Raw genomic sequence first — 25,951 nt, 5'->3', positions numbered from 1 at the left:
TTTCTATATTTGAACTTCTTTTTATATTACTTTATTTCGCATTGTATCTTAAGATATCTATTATTAATTTATCTTTTTTTCCATGATAATTAAATAAAAGATTAAAGAGTAAAAATATGTTTCTTTCAATACCCTCTAAAAATCATCAAAGTTAATATAATTAAGTATGCAAATATTCAGTTCCTGCAAGTTTAAAAAGTTGTTTCAATTTTAAGCTCTCAGCCACAGATATTTTAATTATATATCAAATAAAATAATAAAAATGATAAATCACAATGTAATTATGAATATAAATTTATTACTTGCAGAATGCGCAAGTGAGAACTTAAAAATATTTTCGCTTATGTACGGAGATATTTCTTATTGCTATACAAAATTATATGATACATCTATATCTATGCTTTATAATATAGCTGCACATACACTAAAATAAGATACAAAAATCATAATGAGATACATGAATAACAGTTTACATCAAAATTAATGGATAATTATGACGTCAAGTAACAAAATAAAAGAGATATTATAAAGATAGAGAAAAATTCGAAATATATCAATACAGATTGGACGTCACAAAATTCTCATGTCACATGACAACAATTTTTTCTATATCTTATCTCTACTTTTTTTTTATCTCGCGCAAATGTTATGTATACCCTGTAAGATAATTATCTAAAAAAATAAATTTCAAGAAAAATTTTTACATATTGTAACGATATAATTTAAATCAATAAATAAAATTTGCAAATATCATTTATCTTAGCAATACTATATTATGACTATATTATTCTGTTATATCAATCATAGTTAAATATATGTTACTGTACAATAAAGTATAGTTTATACAATTTATATAAATACATATAAGGATATATGGATAATAATTATCCACAAATTCCAGTTTCTCTACAATACATCGCAAGTTTGTGCACTGAGCTCTGAGTATATAGTACAGATAATCAATTGATAAATTATCAAGTTTCTCTATAAATTTTTTTTCACTATACAGTATACACGTGGACGGCAAGAATGTTTATATATATATATATATATATATATATATATATATATATATATATATATAAACATATTATTTTATATATATATATATATATATATATATATATATATATATTAAACTGCTTGAAGAGATTGCTCGTCATGCTTTTTTGACAATGTTGTACCAGTTATATTTTAATAATGAAAGTACACTTTTATTGCTATTAGGTAAAATTCAAATATTAGAGTTATGTGATTTATCGACTCAACATTTTTAAATTAAAAAGTGGATGCTTTATTCTATTATATAAAATTAAAATTAGCACGCATACATAATCAGGAATGTTTCCTAATAACTTTTCTTTTACTAGGCTATTTATGCGTGAATATCTATCATTTTTAACACAAGTGTAGCAAAATATGTGCGTATAAATGAATCTATCATTAAACATTTACTGTACAATATTTTTAGGAACTCGCACAATTCTATAATATCGTTTAATGTTTAATATAAACAAATAGTATAGCAAATAAAAATATTAAAATGTTTAGTTGCCTCAATGATTTCCATTATTCTGTATGAAAAAGGGATACTCAAATTAAAAAATAATTTATTAAAAATCAACGATAAATTGTCTCCTTAATTGAGTAACAATATATATATATGACATATTATAACATTAAATATTCAATGTTGTTTGTACATAATCATGAAATAAAATTAATTATATAGCAGATTTATGACTATTTACAATTTAAACACTACGATGCTTTTCGTGTGATATAATATTTTGATAACAATAAGCTTATTTAACTTCACAAGTATCTAAAATGTCATTAAAAATTAGTAGTTTCATACATTACGTTTTATACAATGAGTTATCTGTAAATCAGTATCAAAAATTAAAATGTGAACTATGTAAAAGATAAAGTGTAGAAATATGCGCTCACAATTAAATCTTGAGTAACGTTCATAGGAAACTAGTAATAACGTAAAAAATATAGCATGTTGATGGGTATAAAAACTAATTTATACTAGTATATGTACACTTTGTAGTAGATTATAGCAAATGTTTCTTCGTTTCACATAATATTTTATAAATAATATCATTTATTTAATATATATATTTTGCGTGTCTGATTCATAATCTTTATCAATATTAACAAGTATTATATTGATTGGATTTAAAGTAGTAAAACAAGAAAAAATGTTGTAAGATGTGTTGCGATAACACAAATATAATGCACCCATCAACCACTACTTAATTGTTCGCTTGTCATTATTGCTACCAGTTTTGTATGAGTGAATAAGATAATTTTGTGTGTGTGTGTGTGTACCTTCACTAAAGTGTGTATACCTAATGAAATTTCTTGCACAATGATACGTTACATTAACTATAATTGGAAATTATGTATAGTTTATGTTTATATTAGTAAATAATATATACTACGTAATGCGATGATATATAAAATATAAGAGTATACACTACGAAAGCAGAGGATAGATTACAAAGGCACAAAGGCTTTATATAGAATGGAGAAATCTAACTTTTGTTAGATAATTAGAAACTATCAAGTTTCTTATGAAGTGTGCTGTACAAGATAATATTCATTGTTCTTCGCAGTCTCGGTAAAAGTGCAACGTAAATTCCAAATAGTCGACATCATGCTTACTTTTGCAAATATTCTGTAATAAAATAATACGGTAATCAGAGAAAACTCAACGTTAAATGCATTAAAAATCTATAACGTAAATATATATATTTTGTGAAGAATATTTCATAAATTATTGCCTCTTTACACTGAAATAATTACCTCTTGAGGTTGCATCACAGGTATTCGAAACTTTAAAGTTTTTCTAAGGTAATGAGCGACATCAAGAGAAAAAGACTGATCACCCGGTTGATTATTACTTTCGATATACTGAGGTTGTTGCTGCATGGTATAGCTCCAACCACATACCATTGTCTCATCCATACCAGGATTTGATGAAAAAGGACACTGCTGCACGATTTGCCAATACCACGGCATACCGCTATAAAAAGAAATCGTGATTATAACATATCAGAACGTAAATACACATGTTTATAAAGTACATACGCATTCTAAACTTACACAAAATGTAATGTTAAATGCGTATCTGGCATATGTTTTGACAAAGGTACAATGCAACTAATGTTGTTGGGTGTATCTGGTGACGATGGGGAACAATATCTCTGATCCAAAGATGTGTTGAAGTTTTTTGCTACTACGAATACGTGTGGTCTAGGCTCTGGTGGCAGTGATCCTGCAGCGTTGCTAGCCACTTCTCCCCAATCTCCACCACCAGTTTCTCGCCTTGTTCGTTTATGCAAATACTTGTAATTGGTCTATAAGATACGCATACGTTTAATTACATTCGTCTTCCTTGTTATAAATTATCCGATATAATTTCAAGAGAAAATCTAATACCTCTTTCACAAGAGTTTGAGTGCTAGGATCGGATGGACTAATACCATTTTGGAAACCCTTACTTAATTTTCGTTTTTCTTCATGTGGCATACTTAATGGCTGTTCCAAATGATCTGCTAAAATAATAAAATAAAATTTGTCATTTAGTAATACGCTTTGACGTGTATAAAGTATAAATGATTCGTGCGTGTACTTTAATGAACTCCCAGAGATAGCATAGTGGCGTCAAGTGGCGTAATAGAGTGCAGTCAAAGTGACGGCGTGTTGTCGTTAGAGACGTCACTTTGACGGCCGTATAACGTCATTTGACGCACTCTGCTATCTGGGCTCAGAAAAACATATAAAACTTACAGATGGACTTCTTCTCTGGTGGATGATCAGGCTGAGGATCTTCTACGTGATGAATCTCAGCTGTGCAACAATATATCTGAAACATTGCATTTAATTTAATTTAATTTAATTTCATTATATATGCAGAGTTTATTTATGTGTAAGCACGTGCATACACATAAGTAATATTTAAATAAATTTCAATAAGTTCTTAAGTACCTGACATGGACTTTCGAGTTCAGTAAAATGTGCGGGGCATTCTTCAGGCCTTCCTAAAGGAACTGGACCTTTGTTAGCAGATGAAGAATCTATATCCGAGCCTTGATCATTCTCATCCACATTGCTAGGAACAGCACCTGCACCATTTCTACTAAGCCAATTTCCCGGGAATTCGCTGAAATATATTATCATTATAACATTTTTAACGAGCTTGTGTATAACAAAATATTTTCTTTCGTGATAATATTATTTAAAAATTTTATTTCAATTTCACTGACTTATTTTTTTCATGTTTAGGTTGGGGACCCGGATGGCTCATCGGATACCACGTTATTTCCTGAGAGTACAGTTGTTGTTTCGTGTGCGGAGGCGGTGTGGTGAAGGAATTACTTTTGACAGATAATCCTCCGTCCAATTCCCTCGTGTAAGATCCTTGCTTAGTATAAAAAGGGGATAACGTGCTATGTAACAAGGAGTTATATCGATGCTCATAATTAGAAGTGGTAGACATTGTTGGAGGATGAGCCGGACCAATAGCCAACATTCCATTGCTTGCCATGGCGGACCATTCAACGCTACTGCGTTTCTGATATTCTAAGAAATATAATGTTGCCATTGCAACTAGACTGAAAATTATACGATTAAATCATAGGTAGATGTTCAAGAGAAAAACGAAATCGACGTAAATTGGAAATAAAGCTAAAGGAATACGTACCAAAATGCCATGATGAGAATAAGTATAACAATGATAATTTGAATAAATTTATTACTGCAGAGAAGCTCTTCCTCTCTTTCGAACCTTTTCGTTTTTCCGTGCAAAGATGACTTATTATTGTTGATAGATGACGAATATTTATTGCCTGATATACTAGATACTGTGCTGATGGAACTCTTTAGACTATCACCTCTTTTTAATTTTGCTAGTCGTTTATTTATTCTCTCTAGTTGATCTATTCTCGTTTCTAGACTGTCCGTCACCTGTAGTAAATCGATTATAATTAAGTAAAAGATTAAATTCTACATGAAACACTGTATGAGGATTGATATAAAATTCTTACCTTGCATAATTCCTTGACAGCCCCAACGTTCTCCATAAATATTCTCTCCTTATTTACCACCAAGAAATTTTCAATTCTCTGACCATTTGGCAGAACTATATCACCTGCCGGTAGCACCGCTTCCGGTAGAATTTGCTGAACCTCTTGCGCTATGACGCCAGTATCTTCCTGTTTGATATCAAGACCCGAATGTTGCGCGAATTCCGGAGCGTATCGATAACGAACAACGCGTAATTGTTGTACGTTCCGTAATTGTTCGCGCGTGTCAACTTCTTGAACGCTTTGTTTCGCTCTTACGTCGCTGGGTTGAACGATGTGACCGGTTACCTATGTGTATATATTATCCAATATTATATCCAATTTAACTCTCAGTGATGTAAATGTGATGTGTAATTAAATAACAAATCGCGTGCCTTCATATTGCCATGTACAACAAGAGCTTCATCTGGTCTATCCGTATTAATTCCAACCCTGCCGGCATGGTATACGCTATCTGGAGCTGCTCCTCTCTGCCATCCACCTTCAGCACCCACGCCAGTGCCTTCTGATTCAAACTGTCCCGGGTTACTCGCCTATAATGCGACATATGAGAAATAACTCCGGTTTCTCAGAACAATTCTACCAATCAATTGATTTTACATACTCTGACAATTATACGTTCCGATGCGTGAGCCACTACTTGATAACTGGCTTGATCCGCGGTATGAGCGTGCAATCCGACAACCAAATGAAAATACCTCTGGTCCGGATTTGGTTTTCCCTTTTTACGCATATTATTGCTTGTAGTTTCGCTAAAGTGCAAGCGGCCGACCGTCACTTTTGTTACACGTTCGCCACCTAATTCGACTCTGTAACATGATCTATAGCATATAACCCAACTGTATCAAATTATATTATAAATTTATATATACATAGATGTATATAAACTCACGTTACAGGATGGAATGGTTTCTTGCTTCTGTCGCTTTGACTTTGTTCGACTCTGATCGTTTGCGACGGAGATTCCACTTTAACTCCGTAGAAATGTAATTGAAAACCGCTTATTTTCTTTAATCCTTCGCCAGTCCTAACAAATACGGCCTCCCCTTGAAGCTGCGCGTGACATGTTATCTAAATATGTAACAAATGCAAATATTGTTATGTAGTAAAAGTTTATATATAATTTTGACTACACACATATTGTTATATTTAGATTAAGAAAAAAATATCTTTTTAAGCCCGCAATATACTTTGTTTTATCTTTACAATTATATTATCGGACGTCGATCTTTTACCTGAAAATGATTTTTTTTCTGACAAACAAACGCATCGTCCGAATTGCTAAAATTAAACCCTTTGTCGGCATCCACTCTGTAATGTGGTACCAGTAACTCTTTGAGATTATGATCGCAAAGAACGTGCCAAGATGTTTGCTGGAAAGGATGAAACCGAATACACTGATAACTAGCGTCGATGTACGTGCCGTCAGCAACTTCGTCGCTGTCTAGCACTGCGCTACTGCTGCTGCAACTGTGCTCCACGGTACCCAGTTCGGGTTCCTGAGAAACAACGATCGTAAATAATAATCGAAGTAAAAAGAAAAAACAATCAAAATTACAAAAAAAAAAAAAAAAAAAAAAACGGAAAAATACCTGTTTGACGTGGATAAGGCCATCTTGGCTGAGTTTCCTCTTTTTTGGGGCCGATTGCAGGGAGGAGTATAGCGTGTTAATGCCAGCCGGACTGTGTTCATGCGGCAACGGTACCAAAGGCGGTCCTATCTGAGGCTGCGTCGAAAGATTCGACGTTCCCGACGTGAGATGAGATGTCAGGACCGGCGTTAACAACAGAGGATCCGTTGTCGCAGGCAACGTTCTCGGAGAAGGTGGTAGCAACGTAGAAGAGTACTGATTGTTTTGATGATGCAGAAGTATCTCTTGCAAAGCTGCCTTTTGATCTATAATTACACGCACGTGTATTATAATTTTCTTGCAAAATGTCTTTTCGGTAATGTATTTAAACTCACGTGGCGAATGTACGTGTTGAGTGTCATTATGTCCCGGCGGTGAATACGGTGGCTCACTTCCGCTATCCGGTGGGCTTTCCGGTAGCGCGTGTCTACAAAAAGAGCGATGCTCTAGATTTTCACCGAGTCATCAAATCGCTACAAGAGATCTGTCACTTTTTTTTTAATAAGCTGTCGCGTTTACTCCGATATAATCTAAAATATTTATTACTTAAAAACTGGAATTGTGTAGAACCGGTGTAATTTCATTGAATTTAATACCCTATTTCCCCGTGCCTGAGGTACCGCCGGTATAGCTAGTAATAGAGCTCACACTGATTTTCGTGAATAAACGTAGAAATTATTTTTGCTTCTTCAGTTTTTACCGTCCGTTTTATTTTTCAGAGTTCGACTTACGGGTGAACATACGCCTGCGGATCTTTGTAGCCGATGTTGTTGGGTACCGTCGTGGTACCGGAAGCGCACGCTATCGAAACTGGATGAGCCTGCGTCATCTGCGGCGAAGGTAGTCGCGATGGTGGCTGCTGTTGGGCAACCGGTTGTGACGTGGGTGCCTCGATCCGGCCACCGTGGGACACCGTTCCACCTCCATTTTCATTGTGGGCAAGGGTATCCGCGAAATATCTAAACACAGAACCCCACGGTCTTTCATCCAAGTCCATATATCTCTGTTTTCTTTTCTTTTCTTTTTTTTTTTTTTTTTAATTTTTTTATGTATGTGCTCGTTGCTTCTCTTATGGAATATCTCTAGAATAGAATTTGCTATATATTTATTAGAAATACCTGATGTAAAGATGCAAAAGACATTTTGATAGAGATTGACTAAACGCGCGCTACGTCAGCACCTTTTTTTTTATTGATCTTACGAAAGCTATGCATGCCGAGAGCGCAACTGCACGTTAGATTTGCAAAACATGAGATATCGTTATCGTCTGAATCGCAGTTCGGCGTACAGCGGTAAATGATGCTTTGCGCTGTATCTCGCATATTGAGTTTTCTCAACTCGCAGAATTTGCGAGAGTTTAACTGCACACGCGGTGTATCACCCCGGTGCTATTACACATTATACAGCTTCCATCGAATTAAAGAAGATTCGCGCGTCTATTATAAATTTTCCACGAATTCTTGATGAAAAGGCAATCGTTTAATAACAATCTGCAATCTCTGTCGACCACGGTAAAAAAAAATCATGCAAAATACCTGTTCCTCTTCATTGCATAAGCTGCCGTAATTATATTGCCAATTGAATGGAAATTTCTGATTCTTAAAACATAAATTATGACTATCACTGTCTCTTTATTATCTCTCGTTGCGTATGGTTTTCATTGTCATGTCTCGCGCGTTATTTCATTTATTGTTTCGTAATTAATGCAACTAGAATCGAAAAATAAATAAGTATTTCCACATAGCGGATCTCTCTTCTCTAAACGACAATTCTCTCTCTCTCTCCGTATAAAATCACTTCACGTTTGCATCGCTACTATATATTTTCTCCGCTTATCTATCTAACTAATGTATTTTTTAAATAACATATCTATTGCGTATTGATCACGATGGATGCACGTGTACACACATCTGAATACGTACGAGGAATCACAAGAATAATAAATAAATAAGAAAAAGGGAAACACGGAAGTAATAAAATAATAATAAAATATCTAGGATAAAGTGGATCTGTTTCTGAAAGATGGAAAAAATACAAAAATACAAAAAATATGAAAAAAATTGTTTAATATTTTAAGGCAGAAAACTGATAACGTAGGATTTACTGTCGTTGGATAATGGTATGCCGCGGCATACACGCGGTGTCGCTCGGGTGAGAATAAAAATTTTTTTCTCGGTTAATCCGAGTCGTTGTGCGATGAGCACCAAGAGCCTTTTAATGGAAGACGAGTGCTGGAAGTCGAATTAGCAGGGTTAACGCAGTGTGCACGCTGTGATTCCATCAATTCCGTTCCGTCTGCCTCTGTCATTATATCATTACACCTCTGCGGTTGTTATCTGCGTGAATATCTGTCTGCGGGCTGAGTATATACGTACGCGTACGTATGACTGTATGCGTATAAAGAATGGCTGGATGCGTTTCCTGGTGTACGCGATTACGTCAATACGCGCGCGGTCAGGTCTGGAATAAGATATTTTCGTGCCCGAAGTCATATATAAGAGGCTTAAATCGTTGTGGATTCGCGCATTATTGTTATTTATTTCGAGCATCGAGATTCAAAGCTTTTTACTCTCTTCATTTGAGAAATCACAACGACATGCACGATATAATGAAAGAAAACAATATTTTACAGCAACGCACTAACACGACGTACTTATTACGATCATAAATATACGATCATAAGTAATAGTATATGATAAATGTATACGATCATATTGTAATTAATATATACGATGATGCAATATCGTACGGTTAGTTATTATCAAATAAACGCAAACGTGAGACAAAATAGCTGTAAACATCATCAGTAAAGTACCAAAATCATATCGCTGTGATTTGAAATCTTATTAGTACATATGCCAAAAAAAGTTCACGAACTGATCCTTGAAGCACGGAGGAATCTTAAATTCGTCTCGATGTATCTATATGCGGCAGCTATCAAGGTCAGCATGTTGCATCGACATTCACTGGATTAATGGCACGCGTAATATACATATACGTATATTTTAACAAATTCATTTATTTTAATTTTTGTATCGCCCTTTTAAAATTTGGTTTATAAAACTTACATTTATCGCACGTTATACACAAAGCTATAGTACTGGTTTTGTTATAGTCTTAAGAAATATTTATTCTTCACGTGATCACGTATACCTCTTAAACGTTTATTTTTCGCACTGCCAAGAATGCATACGCGACAAGACCACGTCTCAAGCTTTCATAAGTTTTTCGTGTTTTTCTTTCATTTGTGTGTAGTATCTAAAACGTTTATATAAATAATTTTACACATATTCTTTTTATTAGTGATGAGACAGAAGAGATTTATTTTTTATCTTTTTGCACGTTTTATATAAGTAGCTTTAAAAGTACGGAGAAAATATGTCACGGAAAGCAGTTTGAATAAAATATAAATATTGTCAACAGTAACAGATTTCTATGATAATCGCTGTGCTGTGGTGCCAGAGTAGCCTGAATACATAGAGTCGAGATGGAGCAATTTAGAAATTTAGCCTGATACATCGTGTCGTTCGCAGGAAACGCGTGCTCGTGCTGCTGGACGACAGAAGCATATTATCTAAATTCGTTAATTATCATAATTTGAGAAAGCGCCTATATATTATACATCAAACGTCGAAAGCATCATGCTCGCAGAATTTTACACTTCGCATTACACGTATTGTTGATATATTTTGTAGCTCGTTCAATTTGCAGAATTATCTTCAAATATATCGCGATAAAAATAAACACTTTTATTTTGATATGATTCATGTGACGCATGTAAGGAGGTAGGTAGATTGCCAGCATGATTGAGAAGATTCATTAATGCAACTGAATAAATTTATTAATGTAACGTGGTGGTAACGTGGCATTTGGCATTCTAAGAAACAACACGTCGAGTTTTGCGATCATTGCGCTGGCACACGCATTACGCACGTGTGACGAACACGCGCATTGTAGGCGTTAACCATGGCTCCCAACAAATGTGGTTAAACTTCGTCACCGGACCGAACGCTTCAGCGTCCGAGATCAAGTTTCCCGTCTAATCGGAGAGTTTTCTTTTTTTAAAGCCAGCTCAAGATGCGTGATAAAATAAAAATAACGAAATAGATATAATGATATATAAACGTGCAAGGTTAATATTCTTTCAACTCACGTCGCGGGCTGTTCACTGTCACTGTTGATAAAGTCCTCTAACTGCGAAAAATCCAAGGCTTCGTTGTCTATCCCGCCGACGAAATCACCACGACCTGGAAAAGGATATAGACGTTCACATTAAGATAACAATAAATTGCTTTTGTTACAAGTACATGTATATATATAGTAACATCACCGTCTCCCTGGTTGTATAATAGCCGATATGAGAATCCATTCGTTTCAATAATACATATCCATGCTACAATACTATATACTATGTAACATAAGATGTACGTATATACGAATATCACAAAATTGTTGCTATGCGCCTATTTCAAACATACACACGCAAACGTCTGTCATCGTCATTTGTTGCATCATAAGTTGCAAGAGCTCGTGTGAGAGATGCATCTACGTGGGAAAGAGATTTCAAGTAAGGTACAGTGTGTGTGTGTAATTTACCGTCCCTGATAGTTTTTAGCGAGGGAGAAAGTTGATTTATTGAATGGACACGAACAAATTTCACGGTTGGATTGCGACTCGAAGACGAAGACGCAGTTGAATGAACAAAGCATCGGGACGGGCGAGGGAAAATAGTCGCGCGAATAACAGTCAAATTTCTTACAACGGTTCCTATTATAAATTCCACGTCGATCTACGTCGAAATGTCCGTTTTTCAGACACAGTCGTAGAAAACAATTCATAATTTTCTCACGACGGCACGCGCGCGCGCGCGCGCGTAAGACTAAAAAAAATCCGCCAACTACTCGACAAAGTCTAAAAATCATGAAGCAATCCCTAATCTCCCTGAATCAACATTGATATACTCTTGATCCTGTTTTGAAATGTAGAAACGCGGGCATGTACTTCGTATATACTTAAGCGCTTAAAGACTACAAGCAAAGTGTTGTAATACGTTACTTCCGGTCAAACATTCATAAACGTTTAAGCGTTGGGAGCCGAGAGTAAGGACACTTTTCAAGTGAATAACAAGACATAACGTAGCGTCGTACCGTCTCACTGAAAGTTTTTCAGAGCACTAGAGCACGCATTAATCGTCATATCGTTCGTCAATATTGTCAATAATGCAATATAAAGTTTTTGATGGAGAATCATTCTTATTTTGAATTATTAACATTCTCGCGCGAACGTGCATAAAGATAAAAGTTGTAATAATAGCACGAATAATTTTGTGCGCTGTGTGAAATATTCCTCTAAGAATAAAAACATCATATAAAGAGAGAGTTCACACAGGAAATAAAGGGAATAATTTCCAAGTATCTTTCTTTGCCATTGACCGCACGAAAAACTACCATTTTTAAATAATCAGGCAAATGAAGTCGAGAATGTGCATGGCGCCTAGCGTTTACGCCGGAAAGAGCTGGAGGGGTGAGTTACAAGGGTGGATGAGTCGTTGCTAGCCAACCCTTTATCAAGATATCGACCAAACACCGCCCCGTGAGCATAGTTGACCGTTTAAATCTGAATATCATTACACCAGATATGCACTATGCGCGTAATAGTTACAAATGATCGAAAACCATTAATATATATGTAAATTGAAATAATATTATTGTGCAAAATATAAATTCAATTTTTTAAATATAATCTAAAATATTTATACTAAAAAATATATTATTCATCTTTATTTGTACTAGTATGTTAATAATACAGCAAAATAAAATACATGATTTATTTACAGTAAATTAGAATTGCACGTCGTATATTAATTATACAAAGAAATGTATAACTTTCACTGAACGTAATTTTATACATATATATATATATATATATATATATATATCTTTCCTCGTCGCGCAATGTACAGGAATGTTACGTTCAGTTGAAGCGAAGCATTTAATCGCGGATAAAACAATCGTGTAATACGTGCGCCTATTCCAATCAAGTCTCAAATGATGTAAAAAGGCTTATGTATAAAGATATATGTAGGCTTTCGACCTATCTGTATATCGGCTGACGACCACTTTCTCCAGCGAAGCAAATAGAAATGGACATCGTGGACAGCGACTCGTCTATGAAAATTGGCCGGCTTTCATCCTTCGCAACAGAATATAGATGAATACAGAAATGTTTATAACCCCGACTGCTGTAATCCACACGACGATAGAAAGTAATACTATATAACGCACTCATGCAACGCCATCGTATATTATTTTTGCGACACGTGTATATCGCCACGATCATATCGTAAACGTTTAAACAGAGGAAGTTAATCGAAACCGAGTTGTCGATTTCACCCCTGTTAATCGTAAGGGTTGAAATGCAGCTGCCGTATCGTAAGCGCAAGGTAAATCCGGCCGAGTGCGTCCCACCTGAGGTCTAAATAATTATAGCAGGGAGCAGTATTCTTTTTCACGGCCATTAAGAGCGGTTTTCGAGAGGGGTCCGAACAAGTTGTGAACAGGTGTTAAACTGCGTGCTGTTTGTGATCACGAACATATCGATACGCGTCATGCAACTTTGACAACATACGTATGCTCATTACACAAAAATAATGTAAAATAATAATATATTGTATTAAACACGGGGATGGTACGAACAAATAAACGTAAATAATAGTCAAGATTGTATATATATATATAATAGTATCAGAATCCTCTCTCTCTTCTTTCCACTTGGAAAACCTACTTAAAAAAGAAAAGTTAACGTTTCTTATTTATTACAGACGTAATCAACCAAAAGATACTTGTTGTTATTAGAAACGATAATATGACTTTAAGACGTAATAATAAAACTGATTGCAGAAAGAGAAATTAATTTCAGAATATTTGATAAAATAATTTAACGCAAAATCTCAATTTAAAAATAAAACAAGCGAGGATGACACTACGTTGCGTCAACTTCAATTATTATTTTAAAATCGATGACGATAACATTATATTTTGCTTAATTACAGTTAAAAAAAATTTCCTTTTTATATATACAAATTATTTTTCAATAACCTACGACAAGCAACAATGTTTCCAACAAATCACGTTCAAAGACAATCAAAGAAATCCAAAAATCCCGAGACATAAGGAAAAATAGCATTGACATATTTATCTCATCAAACATACTCCTTTGAAACATACATCTTTTTGTGAAAATATACAACCATTTTCTCTTATTGAGAAAAAAAATCTGTATTCTTCACAAAAATATTGCCACGTATTGTACATACAATCTTAATAAATTTTAAGATTATGACTTCTTAATTTTCGTTTAATGTTCTGTAATCTCATGAAATTGAAATTAATCATCGACATTATAATAATCTACGTCCACCTTTATTTGAAGAAATAAAAACTATATGAAATATATCGTGTCTGTAAGAAAAGTACGAAAAAAAAAACATTCTGTCGTTTACACAACGTATATGCATTAATATTTGATTACCTGTCACGCTAAGCAATCGACGAGCGCTAACTTGATTAATAATATTAGCGTCTTCGTGATGATCATTCGGATGATTTCGTCCATTTTGATCGTTAGATTGATGCTGAAGTGCCCACGAAAATTCCATAGTGACGAAAATGTTTTAATAAACTTGGATCACTCTCGAAAACGTGTCTGATACGCAAGATTAGAACGACACTTCATCGCTACATAAGTACGTACGGTCGCGAAAAGTTGAATAAATTTACAACATTTAATCTATGAAATAAATATCACTTCGCTTGTATATAATTTGTTCAGGTATTTGCATGAATCTTTACATTTTACGTAGCACTTGACAATTTTTCTTCCGCGAAAAAATTATACAATAGATTATTCGTTTTTCACAAATCCGCGATAAGATATGACGGTGGAATATTGACGATACTTTTATAGATGTAATTGAAGTAAAGCCAGTATCGAATATCTCTTTATCTCTTTAATTGTCTATCGCGAAAATGAGGACGTATAAGGTCGTTTGTATATAGTACTGGTTTTCCAGTTGGGCAACAAAACACAACAGTCCACGGTAGTTGACGACTTAATCACGAGTCTCTTCCATCGGAGGGCCTCTTCCATCCAATACCTCCACTATATTCCAAGAGTATAGAGGGGATTTCCTCTTTGACTGCGGAGGGCGGTGCTTATTTCGGACTGAAAGGGGTGGTTACGCGCAGCCCCTTTCTTCGATATGTATAATACTATCGTATATAAGACGTCATAAACTCGAAGATTACGGTTTTCTTATATATATTGCAATTAATGTTTTTCTTATTCACTATAAATTCAAATATCGATTATCAATTAACTATGATATTTAGATCACGTATCTATCGATAGATGACCGAATCTGTCATGCATACGATATCTGCAGATATATTCAAACGGTCCTAATATTACTCAAAGAAAATATGGAATAGTATAGGTACCATTAATTCCACTAACGCCATAAAAAATTATAAATTGTATAAATTGATAACATTTCAATCTTCGATGAACTGATTTCTTTCTTTGATCCAACTATGATGATTGTTATGTGTTCATTGCAGTAATATGAAAAAATAAACACTGGATACATAATTAAGAAATTATTTTTCCAAATAAAATATAAATATAAAATATAATATTTTGTTAAAATTTTCTTTGTCCATGCTTGAATAACTGTGGATTTCACGTGGCGTGTGTAAGAAATTTTTCAGAAAATTTTACGATCAAGCAAAGTGATGAAAAATATCTATAATTCCGTCACAGTTCAACTGACCGATACAAAATGAAGGCAAAAAATTGTACCAAAGTTTTTGCCAACTTTTCATAGTGTTTCAAGTCCAAAGTGTCTGAATCTCTAAATTAAATATCTGTAATACGCGATACGCGTTAAATTACGACAATGCTATATTTTTCATTTTTACCACAGCAATGCTATTTCGATTAAACAAATACAAGTCTCTTTGTGATAGATTATAACGATGACTTAAACGCATCATCATTCGTGCGTATGAAACATTAAACAATTAAAGTATAGGGCTTTTAGATCCAATTATTCTATCACAGAATTCTTTCGATAAACACCTGCTGTTCGCAGCACGCCCGTCACTTCTGCACCAAGCTACCAAGCGAGAGAGCGTGAATCCATTTCTCGTCGCGTGCGTAAATGTTCACGGGTGCGTGTAATCGGCATCACGCATTATAAGTGCCCGCCCGCGTTGCGTTGTGTATGAACCCTCCGTTTATCGTACCATTAACACGACCGGGACCGCGGGCACACCGAACGAGCATTTCCCAGGCTCGGTTTTGATGTCCGCGCTATCGCAAAAAGGGCGACGGTAGTGACAGACCGATAATATGCAAATGTTTGCTTCTGGTTAAATGGCCGTTTACTTATTCATCGCTGCCTTGAACACGCTACGTTTATTCTCTGTCACTTTTCGTTCGCGAAAAGGATACGTGTCGTCTTCATTTTAACGGTTTTAAACCTATTGGTTTGCGCCGTCTCGTAAGAGAGCCGGCGATCCCCTGTACAACAAAGACGCTCTATTATAACGCGACTTTTATAAAGCATGCATGGTATGCACGTGTGGTGTGTATCGCCTATGAACGTTGCGTCAAAGATATGTAGAACGAGAGTGATCGGTACGTATACAAGCAATGTCGCTGACGACTGATTAATCTCAATACATATTGCAGAATTTGCAATGTAAATAAGTAGTACCTGTCACAAGGTACAAGGAGATGAAAAAAGAAAAAAATATAAAAATCTGTGACATTGTTACCTCATCGTCACAATTGTACAACTCGCTCGCGACAAATATACGCGTTCCCGGCGCTAATATTCTATATATTTATATACCTGCACCCAAAAAGATTAACAATAATTATATTTTATGTACGTGCTGTGAAGATGAATATATTGCAAGATATTTTATAATCGTATTATCATTCGATATCAGCCTCTGTGACATTTATACTCGTAAATACAAGGTTATCTAATATATACCTAGCAGGATCTTTTTTAAAAATATGCTGTTTAACTTTGTCACATGATCACGCGTAGCTATATTACAATTACGGAAACTTGCGAGGTCGCGCTATAGCAACTATCAACACGTCATTATGCCTTACAGTGCTATACGGGACGTTGCATACAACCGGCATTGTCGGTTCTTCGTGCTGATTCAATTGTTCACCTCATCTCTCGTCAGATTCTTATCGGAATTACAAATAGTACAGCATTTTTTCCGCAATATCTGATTTACTGCAATGTAAAAAGAATATTCACATATTTAAATGTATTATGCTGAAGTTGTGTGGATTAGAACCAAATAATAGTGCGCTTTACTTTTGTCAGTAGCGATTACAAGTAGTGAGACAAAGCTGCAAACTGTGACGTTATGGATAAACCATCTGTAATTGATTTGGAATCGCAGAGGAATATAAATTAGCGAATAACGGGTGACGCAAACAAGTTAACAGTTGTATAATATGCAACGTTTAGTTTATTTAGAACAATTTTATAAAAAAAAAAAAACGTTATTATTCTTGAAGAAACTATTTTATTCGACATACCAATAGAAATAAAAACATGCATTATAAATGTATGTAGCATTTTGCAGCGTTATTTTTATTCTTTGTGTAAAACTATTTCAAAAAAGATTAAACAGTGCAGAACCGTTCTTTTATTCGCTAGACAAACTACATAATTATTATTATTAATTAAACTGCGTCCGCACATCGCGCAAGTTTCGTGCGCGCACGTATCATGATCCAATTTTTGAGACCAGTACAATGGAGCAATTAACCGATGTAAGTGTCAAAATGATTTATGATACCTGACTACGCGTGAAACGTCGACAACGAGAATAAATAAGAAAAGGAGAAATATGAAATTTTTCTTTGCGATCAAAATTTTTCAATGGCAGCTCGACTGCTTTACGGACCTTACGGTAAATCGTATATAATAGATATATCAATATCACATTGTGGTTAATGTCGCTGCGCGTATCAGAGGTATCTGTATTACACGCGTGCATAAAAGCCATGATTTCTGAAGTACTACTCTCTCGACTCTCGACTCGCGTATACGCGCGCATCGGTTCAAGGAGAATCTCGAAGGATAGTAAAAGTATGCAGCTGGTGCGCTTTAGCGACCCAAACTCACATAAAACGCTACGTTCCTCCAGTATTCGGATCTTTTAATTCACACGTAACATCTACAAACTTTTCATCGATCTCCTTCTTTGTTCGCATAAACATCATTTTGGCGTATTAAACGCCAAAATTTAAACATTTTACTCTTTACTTTGACTAAACATGTTAATAAATATAAATGTATGAGTGAAAACAACGTACAAAGATGTCAAAAAGATCCGTCGTAAAAAAGACGTCCGGTCTTTTTTACAAGTCTTATACTCCGGTGCACTATAATACGTACCCTGATGTTCCTGCAGATAATGATTGTTTTTGGATAGTCTATTTGATGCATGCGTTCCGCACGTAAGTTTACCGCGACAACCAAAATTAGATACCCCGGCGGCGATGCAAATTATCTAAAGTTCCACTTTAAATTTGTACAGTGTGAATTGTTACGATTAGCCACACCTATACCTTTCACCTGACACGTTAGCTTGCGCGTGAACAAGCTTGCTCGCGACACCCTGATATTTACTCGATTGCGCTCGGAAATCCGCCAACTGTAAAGCGATGAGATATTATGAAACATATTTTGCTGCATCATAAAAATACGTATCCAAGAAGTTGAGCAACGTGAAAGTACCGTCAATTCTTCAAATCCTACCTAGTCGTATTCGCAAGCAAATATTAACCCTCAATGTTGCTTAAATCTTATTTTTAGACCTTTGCGAGTTTTAGTCATATTTTCTTCAAGAAACTTTAACCAAATATAAACGTACCAAATATCGTTTCCGTATCACGAAATTATTGATTTTTTAATACGTAACTTTGGAAATAAATTCAATATTTATTATCACCACGAACGATAAAGATTTGCGTCCGGAATTCTCGCGTGTGCTCGTGCATTTAACCCAAACGCCTGACCTCATCCACACATCGCTCATCCGTGACACGCTCGCCTACGAACGTAAATGTTATTGCCAAAGCAATAAATATGGTAATGTGTCTAACGTGGGCGTGCGTACGTACATATATGCACGGAATAAAACAGACGTGTCCGAGCGTTGAGATCGCCTAGGAGACTATTGGTTCGCGCATATACGTATATATACATATATATTATAAATCGGCTTGTATTTCAGGCAGGAGAAAAAAGGACCGAGAACGAGGACGAGCGAGAAAAGTTAGCGTGACTTGAGCGGAAGACACGACATCGGGACATCAGCGGAAAACGGCCGGGGCCATGTTTCTCCCGTAACAGCCACGGTTCCCTATACCTCGTCGCGATCGTGAGCATGTTGAACCGTGTCGCATTGTATGTCACTGATATCCAGCTCGAAGCGTATCGTTTTGTTACCGTATAATAGTCTCCTTGGAGAATTCGCAAGCATCGTCTTCGGGATCGATAAACTCGCTGAATTTTTCCAGAAGATCGGAATATATATTTCCAACTTCCACGAGACAAAAATTGAATAGAAAATCGGCCTCGCTACTTTTACGAATATCGTTTTATAATTTGTACCTATACTTTGTTTATATACCGATGGCTTTATTAAGCGTTACAAGTTATACGGCAAATGCGTCGAACGAGTAACACGTGTAACGAATAATTTAATTAAATATCATAATCTTCATAGCACAATGCAGAGAGAAAAGTCGCTTGATTCCCACAGTGATACGCCCCCTGAACTTTAGCTCATGGACGTCATCGGCTTTCACTATATGTTGCGCCACTTTACGATGATACAAATATAAGTATTTTGATCGTAATTCATACGTACAATTAAACATAAAAGCTCCGTAAAATTATTATTAATAAAATAAATTACAAATAAATGGGTTCTCCATATCTTATGCTGGATAAATCTAATAATTTTCTCAACGTCCCTAAATTTCTTCTTCGAAAATCATTGCAAAATTAAAATATTCATTTGATAACGTACGCATATAATCTGCTGATATATGCCACGCGCTTTCCATCGCTATATAGAAATCTCAAAACGAGACAGATCGTCCACGTATTGCGATTTACTACCACACGGTTCAGACATTTCTCCCGATATGACTTATATGTATATTACTCGAACGACGTTCGTGTAGCGCTTAAAGCTCATTTACGAGCAGACGTAAAAGAAAAAAAATTCTAATAAAAAGTATTATCGCTTCCTCCGGTTTTTGTGACCAGCCCGCGTTCTTATACGTAAAACGTTTGTACGTTGAACGTCGGCAACGGCAGCTCGCAAGTCGCAAAGTAGTCCATACATCCTCTCTCTTGCATTATAAACAATCTCCCATGAAAATCTAGAGCAGCAACCAGTGTAGTATAAAGTCCGCGAGACGAACGTACGAGCATATAGCGAGGACCATTATCCGTTACACGTGAAGAACATTGTCGTGATTCGAACTTACAATATAGTTCAAATCAATTTACGCGTACTACGTTGTATATCTAATCTGCTCTCAGTCAAGGAAAAATGTCCGAAAGCCGAAAGCAGTCGTTACGTAGAAACTTTCATTACGTAACTCCTGATTTACGAATTCTAGAAAAGGAATCTCGTGGAGATACAATTTGTCGGGATTATTACTAACTTTTTCGTTACGCGCTATGATTTCACGCTCGATAAAACTTTCAGCCATTGGATTCAGCTTTCGCTTTTGGCGACAGCATGTGGCAAAAACTGTATATTGGCACTAACGATTGAGGAAAATCGTTAAAATAGTACTCCGTCAAGTCTCTACAAAAAAGTGCAACCAAGTTTATGAAAAAATTAACGTGCGAATATAAAAAATTAAAATATTTAAAATACCATTAGTCTCACCCCTTAATAACGTCAGTATTAACAGGAAAATATTAATGATAATATATGACAATAGCTGTATATGCCATACGCATTCTTCGTTTCGTGATACCTGAAGAAAATAATATGTAAGCGATCGCGGATCGTGAGGTCTACCAGAATCAAAGGGTCTTGCCATCGATCAAACAACGCGCCCCATTATGCCTGGGACACGTGCCTATGTTTACGATGTTCGCGATATGTTTACTTCCCCTTTTTAAGCACTGCTAAAACCTGTGCCGCATAAATTTGTATACATTTTACGGTTTTTACATAAACGTACGTAATGTAATTTAACGTAGGTACATGATTTTGACTATGCTGTACACGTGTGAATAAAATAGTCATTAAATATAACGTCTCTCTAAAATATCAAGATATTATTTATACTGTGTGTATTGAGTTTCTATTAAATATTTATAATTTTTATTTTTGTCTTATATATTATATCTTATCTATGCATATACACACACACACGTTTCTCATATTTTTTGTTAATATTGTTAATCCATTTGGCCATTTAATTAATTTTGTTAAATTATATTTTACATCACGTTTATTTATAAAGATTTTATATAGGTAATATAAAACTCCATGCGAATGCTTTCTAATTTCTTTTTCATTTTTCTCGGAAAGAGAAACACTCGTTAAATTAAAATTTAATTTAAAATAACGTGACAACTTTTTTAAAGACATTCGTGTGACGCGCGAAGATCGTACGACGGGGATCGTACGACGCTTCAGCAACAATATACTTTAACAGAGGCAAGAATAACCTTAGCTCGGTAAATAGCCTCTCCCACTTGACGTTGCAAGAAGAGCGCGCACGCTCGAGCTTTTCGCGGAAGGCGGACCCGCGAGCTTTTCATCGACCAATGTGCTTTCGTGGATGGCATAGGACGTCCTACGGCTTGCGCGTTACTTTCCCGAACGGCCATGCTATACGCGATGAAATCCCATAATTCATCCGCCGGGCTTCAACCATCACCGATAAGCTCGCGGCGATCGAACTCGGCTTTCAATATCGTTTTATTTAAGCTCGTCGCGAGTCCGCTCGTAATCCAAAATAAATTTTAGGTCGCGATCGACGCGGCAAAACCCGGCGAGACCGCGAATCTTATCGATACACGTGCGAGCACGCGCAACGAAGGATAAAAGCCGCGAGCGACGAACTCGACCGAGCAAAAAGCACGAGTTTCAATATTTCTGTCAGTCTTTCAAAAAGAGTATCGTAAACGTGCGTCATCCGAAACTGTCGGATGGTCTATGGCTTTTCGAGACAAACATTGCGAAAACCTTGCGCGTTGCCTCGTCGGAGCGTAAGTAAGTAGCAAGATAGTAAGCGGTAAATTGGTTCTCCTGACAACACACCGTTTGTCGCACGTTGTGCCCGCTATTATTATATCGAGAGCAATAAGCTACAACTTATAAACCACTCGTTACTATTTATAAACGGATCCGACGAACGTGGAGCGCTGTCTCCATTGTTTCTCATTCCGGAGTTCTCTCCGAGATGCGAGCTAAAACAATACAATGTATATATACTCCGTCCGAGAGAGAGACAGCGAGAGAGAGTACCGTCATAGAAACTTGGCAAACGAACGTACACGCGCTCGATTAATATTAATGTTATAACGTAAGGGATTAGAATTAATTATTTATCACCGTATGACGGCACTTAACGAACGTGTTTCGTCATACGCTTTACCCGCTCGAGAAAGAAAACGTAACGAAAGAAAATATTTCGAAACGCACGAATGAACGCACGTCGCGTTCCACATCTTTCTCTAGTCAACGACGCGTTTTATCACGTACGTGTACACGCAAGCGCGCGTACTACGCACGCGAACACGTTGTCATTAACGTCATAACTCATTTAACGTCCGCGTTACCCCGTAACAGCCTCCGAGAGCGGAGTACCTCTCGTCAACCTTTTTGTCGAACGACGCGCTATTCTCATTCCATTTAAAAGATAAACATTTAACGCAACAAAAGAGACGTGGCTCTCGAGGGACGAAAGGAGCGCAGCGCGGCGCGCGGGCCCGAAACGAGAGAAATGTTAGCGTCGGCGTCGGTAGAATAGACAGGTGACTGAAAAAGTGAACGCACAGCGTAGCGGTACGTTGCCCGTCTCGCGGTATAGGTATAGGTTACCGTGAATTATCAAGCCATTAATTCCAAATAAACGGAAAAGCACCTTCACCACGCGACTTTCACTATCCGTCCGCGCAGCAGCAGAGAGAACAGTGTGGACGCGTTAGTACAACGGCTGTGGAGGATAACGTCTCGCGAGAGAGAAAGAACGAAGGATCTACGCGTATGTTACGTGGAACGGTCGAATCCTCAATCGCCATGGAAATGGCGGATATGGACGTCTCATGGAAAATACACACTCGGTCGTTTTATATAAATATTTTAAAACGTTTTATTTTTGTTTTCTTCTCTACGTAATCTCTGTTACGATTAAACGTAAAACTCGGCCCGGCAAATCGCGGTGCCGGTACTTCGAGGGTACAAGTTTTCTCGAGCCGCACCGACGAAGGAACAATGAGAGATAACGACGCTTTGTTCCCGGTGCCCGCCGCCTGCCGGAGACGAGACGGTGGTGTCGTCATCTCGAAGATCGGAGGAGACGTTACGTTACAACCTCTGACCTACATATAAGGAACGCTACGCCGCACTCGTTACAGGTGAACGCACTCGGCGTGGAACAGGCCGCTGAATCAAGAGAGTGCGCACGAAGAAAACGTAAATATACGCGGATGAGCGAGACACTTACGTCCAGCGATCTCCTCGCGAAAGCTTTTTCTTTTTTTAATCTAATTTTGTATTCCGCGTCGCGAGAGCCCTCGCGCGTAAGCACGTCCGGCAAGGGAAAAAAAAAAGAGTTAAAGCGCGATTCAGCGCGACGCGTCAAACTGAGAGAGGTGCGTAACAGGTATGCGACGGCGGTTTTTCCGCGAGTGTGGAGGGGGGAGAGCCCCGCGGTCAAGGCAAAAGTAGGATAAACGTATCCGCACGTAAGCGGTATGACTCTCCTCTTTTAGTCCTCGCGCTTTAACAAAGTCTTACCGGACTAGGACTTTCGAGTTGCACGTTCGACTCGCCCGCGCCCGCGCCCGCGCCGCGCGCCACGCCGTTAATCGCGTGGTCAGTTTGTTTCCTTCGGTCTACCGATACGAAGGGAGGGAGAAACGATTAAAAACGACCGCGCGAGGAGACGGGAGGTTAAGGATCTTTCGGAACTGCAAAGCACTCATCGAGACGACGATGCGCCGCATGTTTCGCACGCGACGTCCACGACGCGCGTTCCATCGCGTTGCTTTCGATTCCAGCATCGGCGAACCGAGCTGACGGCGCGGCGCGGCGCGGCGCGGCGCGGCGCGGCTCCTTTCAAGTCGAAGGATGAAAACGCTCTCGCGTATATCCGGTGCGCGCGTTTAAGGTCAACGCACGCTTCGTGGCTCGCGATTGACGGAGAGAACCGTGGAGAACCGTGGAGAACCGGGGTCGGGAGGAAGCGCGACGCGCGATAACGGTGTCGGGTCGGTGTCAAATTCGCGTCGCGACATTCCGTAGCTGTAATCGCCGTACGCCGTATCGAACGCGCCGTTCTTTGATCCGCTCCGCGTTTACTGTTGCGAGCTGCGAGCCGCGAGCCACGTTTAGAAGGATCTAGTATACCGTTACGCGACACGCTCGAAAACGAGAGACGCCGCGCCGCTCCGCGCGTGCAGGCGCACGGCGCGGCGCACGCAGTTCGAGCGACGTAATAAAACGCGACAGCGCGCGCTGGTCGCTGACCGCGCCGCGCCGCCGACGCTTTCGCGACGCGCAAAAGGCGCGCGGAAAGAAAGAAAGGAAGGAAAACTCACCGAGAATCGCCTGGAGGGTTTGGTCGTCCCCGTCCCCGATGACATCCATGCCTCCGTGGTCGATGGTCGTCGAAGCCCGTAGCCGCTCTCCCGGACCCGATCAACGGGCCCCATTCCGCGACGTTCGTGCCGCGACGAGGCCTCGCACCGTCGCGACGTTCCGCATACCTAGCCGCGCCGCGCCGCAGCCGACCTCACGACCCGATCCTGCGCGAACTCGCTCCTCCTTTCCTCCTTCGGGCGAGAATCGGGATCTCGCCTCGCTTCGCTTCTCGCGCACTACTTCCTTCTCGCTCGCGCGCGATCCGACCGCGACCTACGGATAGGATGAAGATGACGACCGTCGCGCGTCGGAATCGTCGGATACGTACGACGGCACGCGCGCGGTTTCGCGGGGTCCCCGGTCCCGGTCCCGGTCCCGGTCCAGACGAAACGCGCACACGCGCACACGCGCAACACACACGACGCGCGAAACGACGCGACGCGCGCGTTCCGCTTTTACTCGCGGGAACGCGTAGCGCGAATAACAACGACGTCGACGACGACTGCTCCTGCCACCTGCCTCCCGCCTCCTGCCTCCTGCCGCCGCGCCAGTACGGAGCTGTTCCGCGAGTCGCGAGTCGCTCGAGTCGCGGTAATCCCGCGTCGATCCCGTGTCGCGTCGCGGTCGCGGACTAACGTAAGATCGGAGCCGGAGCCGGAGCCGGAGCCGGAGCCTCGCTACCATTGCCATGCGCTACCACGAGCGCGAGCGCACACATATGTACGTGAAACCTGTTCGCGCGTGTTCCACGACTTCCACGAGTATTCGCGCAGGGCCGTGCGTCTCGGCCTCTCGGCCCGAGCGAGATCCATCTTTTTTCCGCAACGCGAAAGTATCGTCCATGCACGTTCTTTTAGCCGTGGATGAGATTTTACCTTCCGCACGGTCGCGACGACTCGTAATTAATGTTGAGCCATCTTACGCGACACGTTTAATTCTTCACGTAGAATCATTTTTTCCTCTTTTATTAATTTAAGTTTCTAGACGGCGTGAAAATATATCTCGCGTCAAACGTACGTGTATCTGTATATAATAAAAGTGTGTTTTTCCGATACGTCTCTCGGCTCTGTATCAAATAATTCTAAAGAGCATAATGAGGTACACACTTTATTTATATCCACTATATTTCGTTTAACGCGCGGAATAAACGTACCGAGTTTACCAGGGACAACGTTATCCGCCGGTACACGAACACAAGTACGCTCGAGCCGATCGACCGTGGTTCGCATTCCTTCGCAAGCACGTATACTTATACGCGTTTGTTTACCTTCCA

The 25,951-nt window shown here is 38.4% G+C and overlaps 1 protein-coding gene across 4 annotated transcripts; it reads right to left on the bottom strand.

Annotated features, from left to right (window-relative positions):
* Nucleotides 1-1,100: 1,100 nt before the first annotated feature.
* Nucleotides 1,101-25,282, bottom strand: LOC143903604 (uncharacterized). 4 transcript variants are annotated; one of them, XM_077417320.1, is made up of 18 exons: nt 24,636-25,282; nt 10,881-10,974; nt 7,459-7,686; nt 7,063-7,154; nt 6,689-6,993; nt 6,332-6,595; nt 5,989-6,167; nt 5,701-5,917; nt 5,471-5,629; nt 5,058-5,384; nt 4,715-4,977; nt 4,278-4,625; nt 4,000-4,174; nt 3,802-3,877; nt 3,451-3,566; nt 3,115-3,368; nt 2,815-3,034; nt 1,101-2,686 (listed from the first exon to the last, which is right to left on the bottom strand). In XM_077417320.1, exons 1-18 carry the CDS (start codon nt 24,682-24,684, stop codon nt 2,609-2,611), a joined length of 3,444 nt encoding a protein of 1,147 aa, XP_077273446.1. In that variant the 5' UTR covers nt 24,685-25,282; the 3' UTR covers nt 1,101-2,608. The 4 variants fall into 4 exon arrangements, with proteins under 4 accessions (XP_077273446.1, XP_077273443.1, XP_077273444.1 ...); XM_077417317.1 differs by lacking the exon at nt 24,636-25,282 and adding an exon at nt 14,258-14,399; XM_077417318.1 differs by lacking the exon at nt 24,636-25,282 and adding an exon at nt 14,258-14,399 and having other exon boundaries at nt 3,451-3,563.
* Between the last annotated feature and the right edge of the window lie 669 nt (nt 25,283-25,951).

This window comes from Temnothorax americanus, unplaced genomic scaffold, assembly GCF_048541705.1.
Source record: "Temnothorax americanus isolate GAGA-0224 unplaced genomic scaffold, ASM4854170v1 Scaffold49, whole genome shotgun sequence".
In the NCBI taxonomy this organism is placed as follows: domain Eukaryota; kingdom Metazoa; phylum Arthropoda; class Insecta; order Hymenoptera; family Formicidae; genus Temnothorax; species Temnothorax americanus.
The sequence above is the reverse complement of the archived record's forward strand: the minus strand, read 5'-3'. Positions and strand labels throughout refer to the sequence as shown.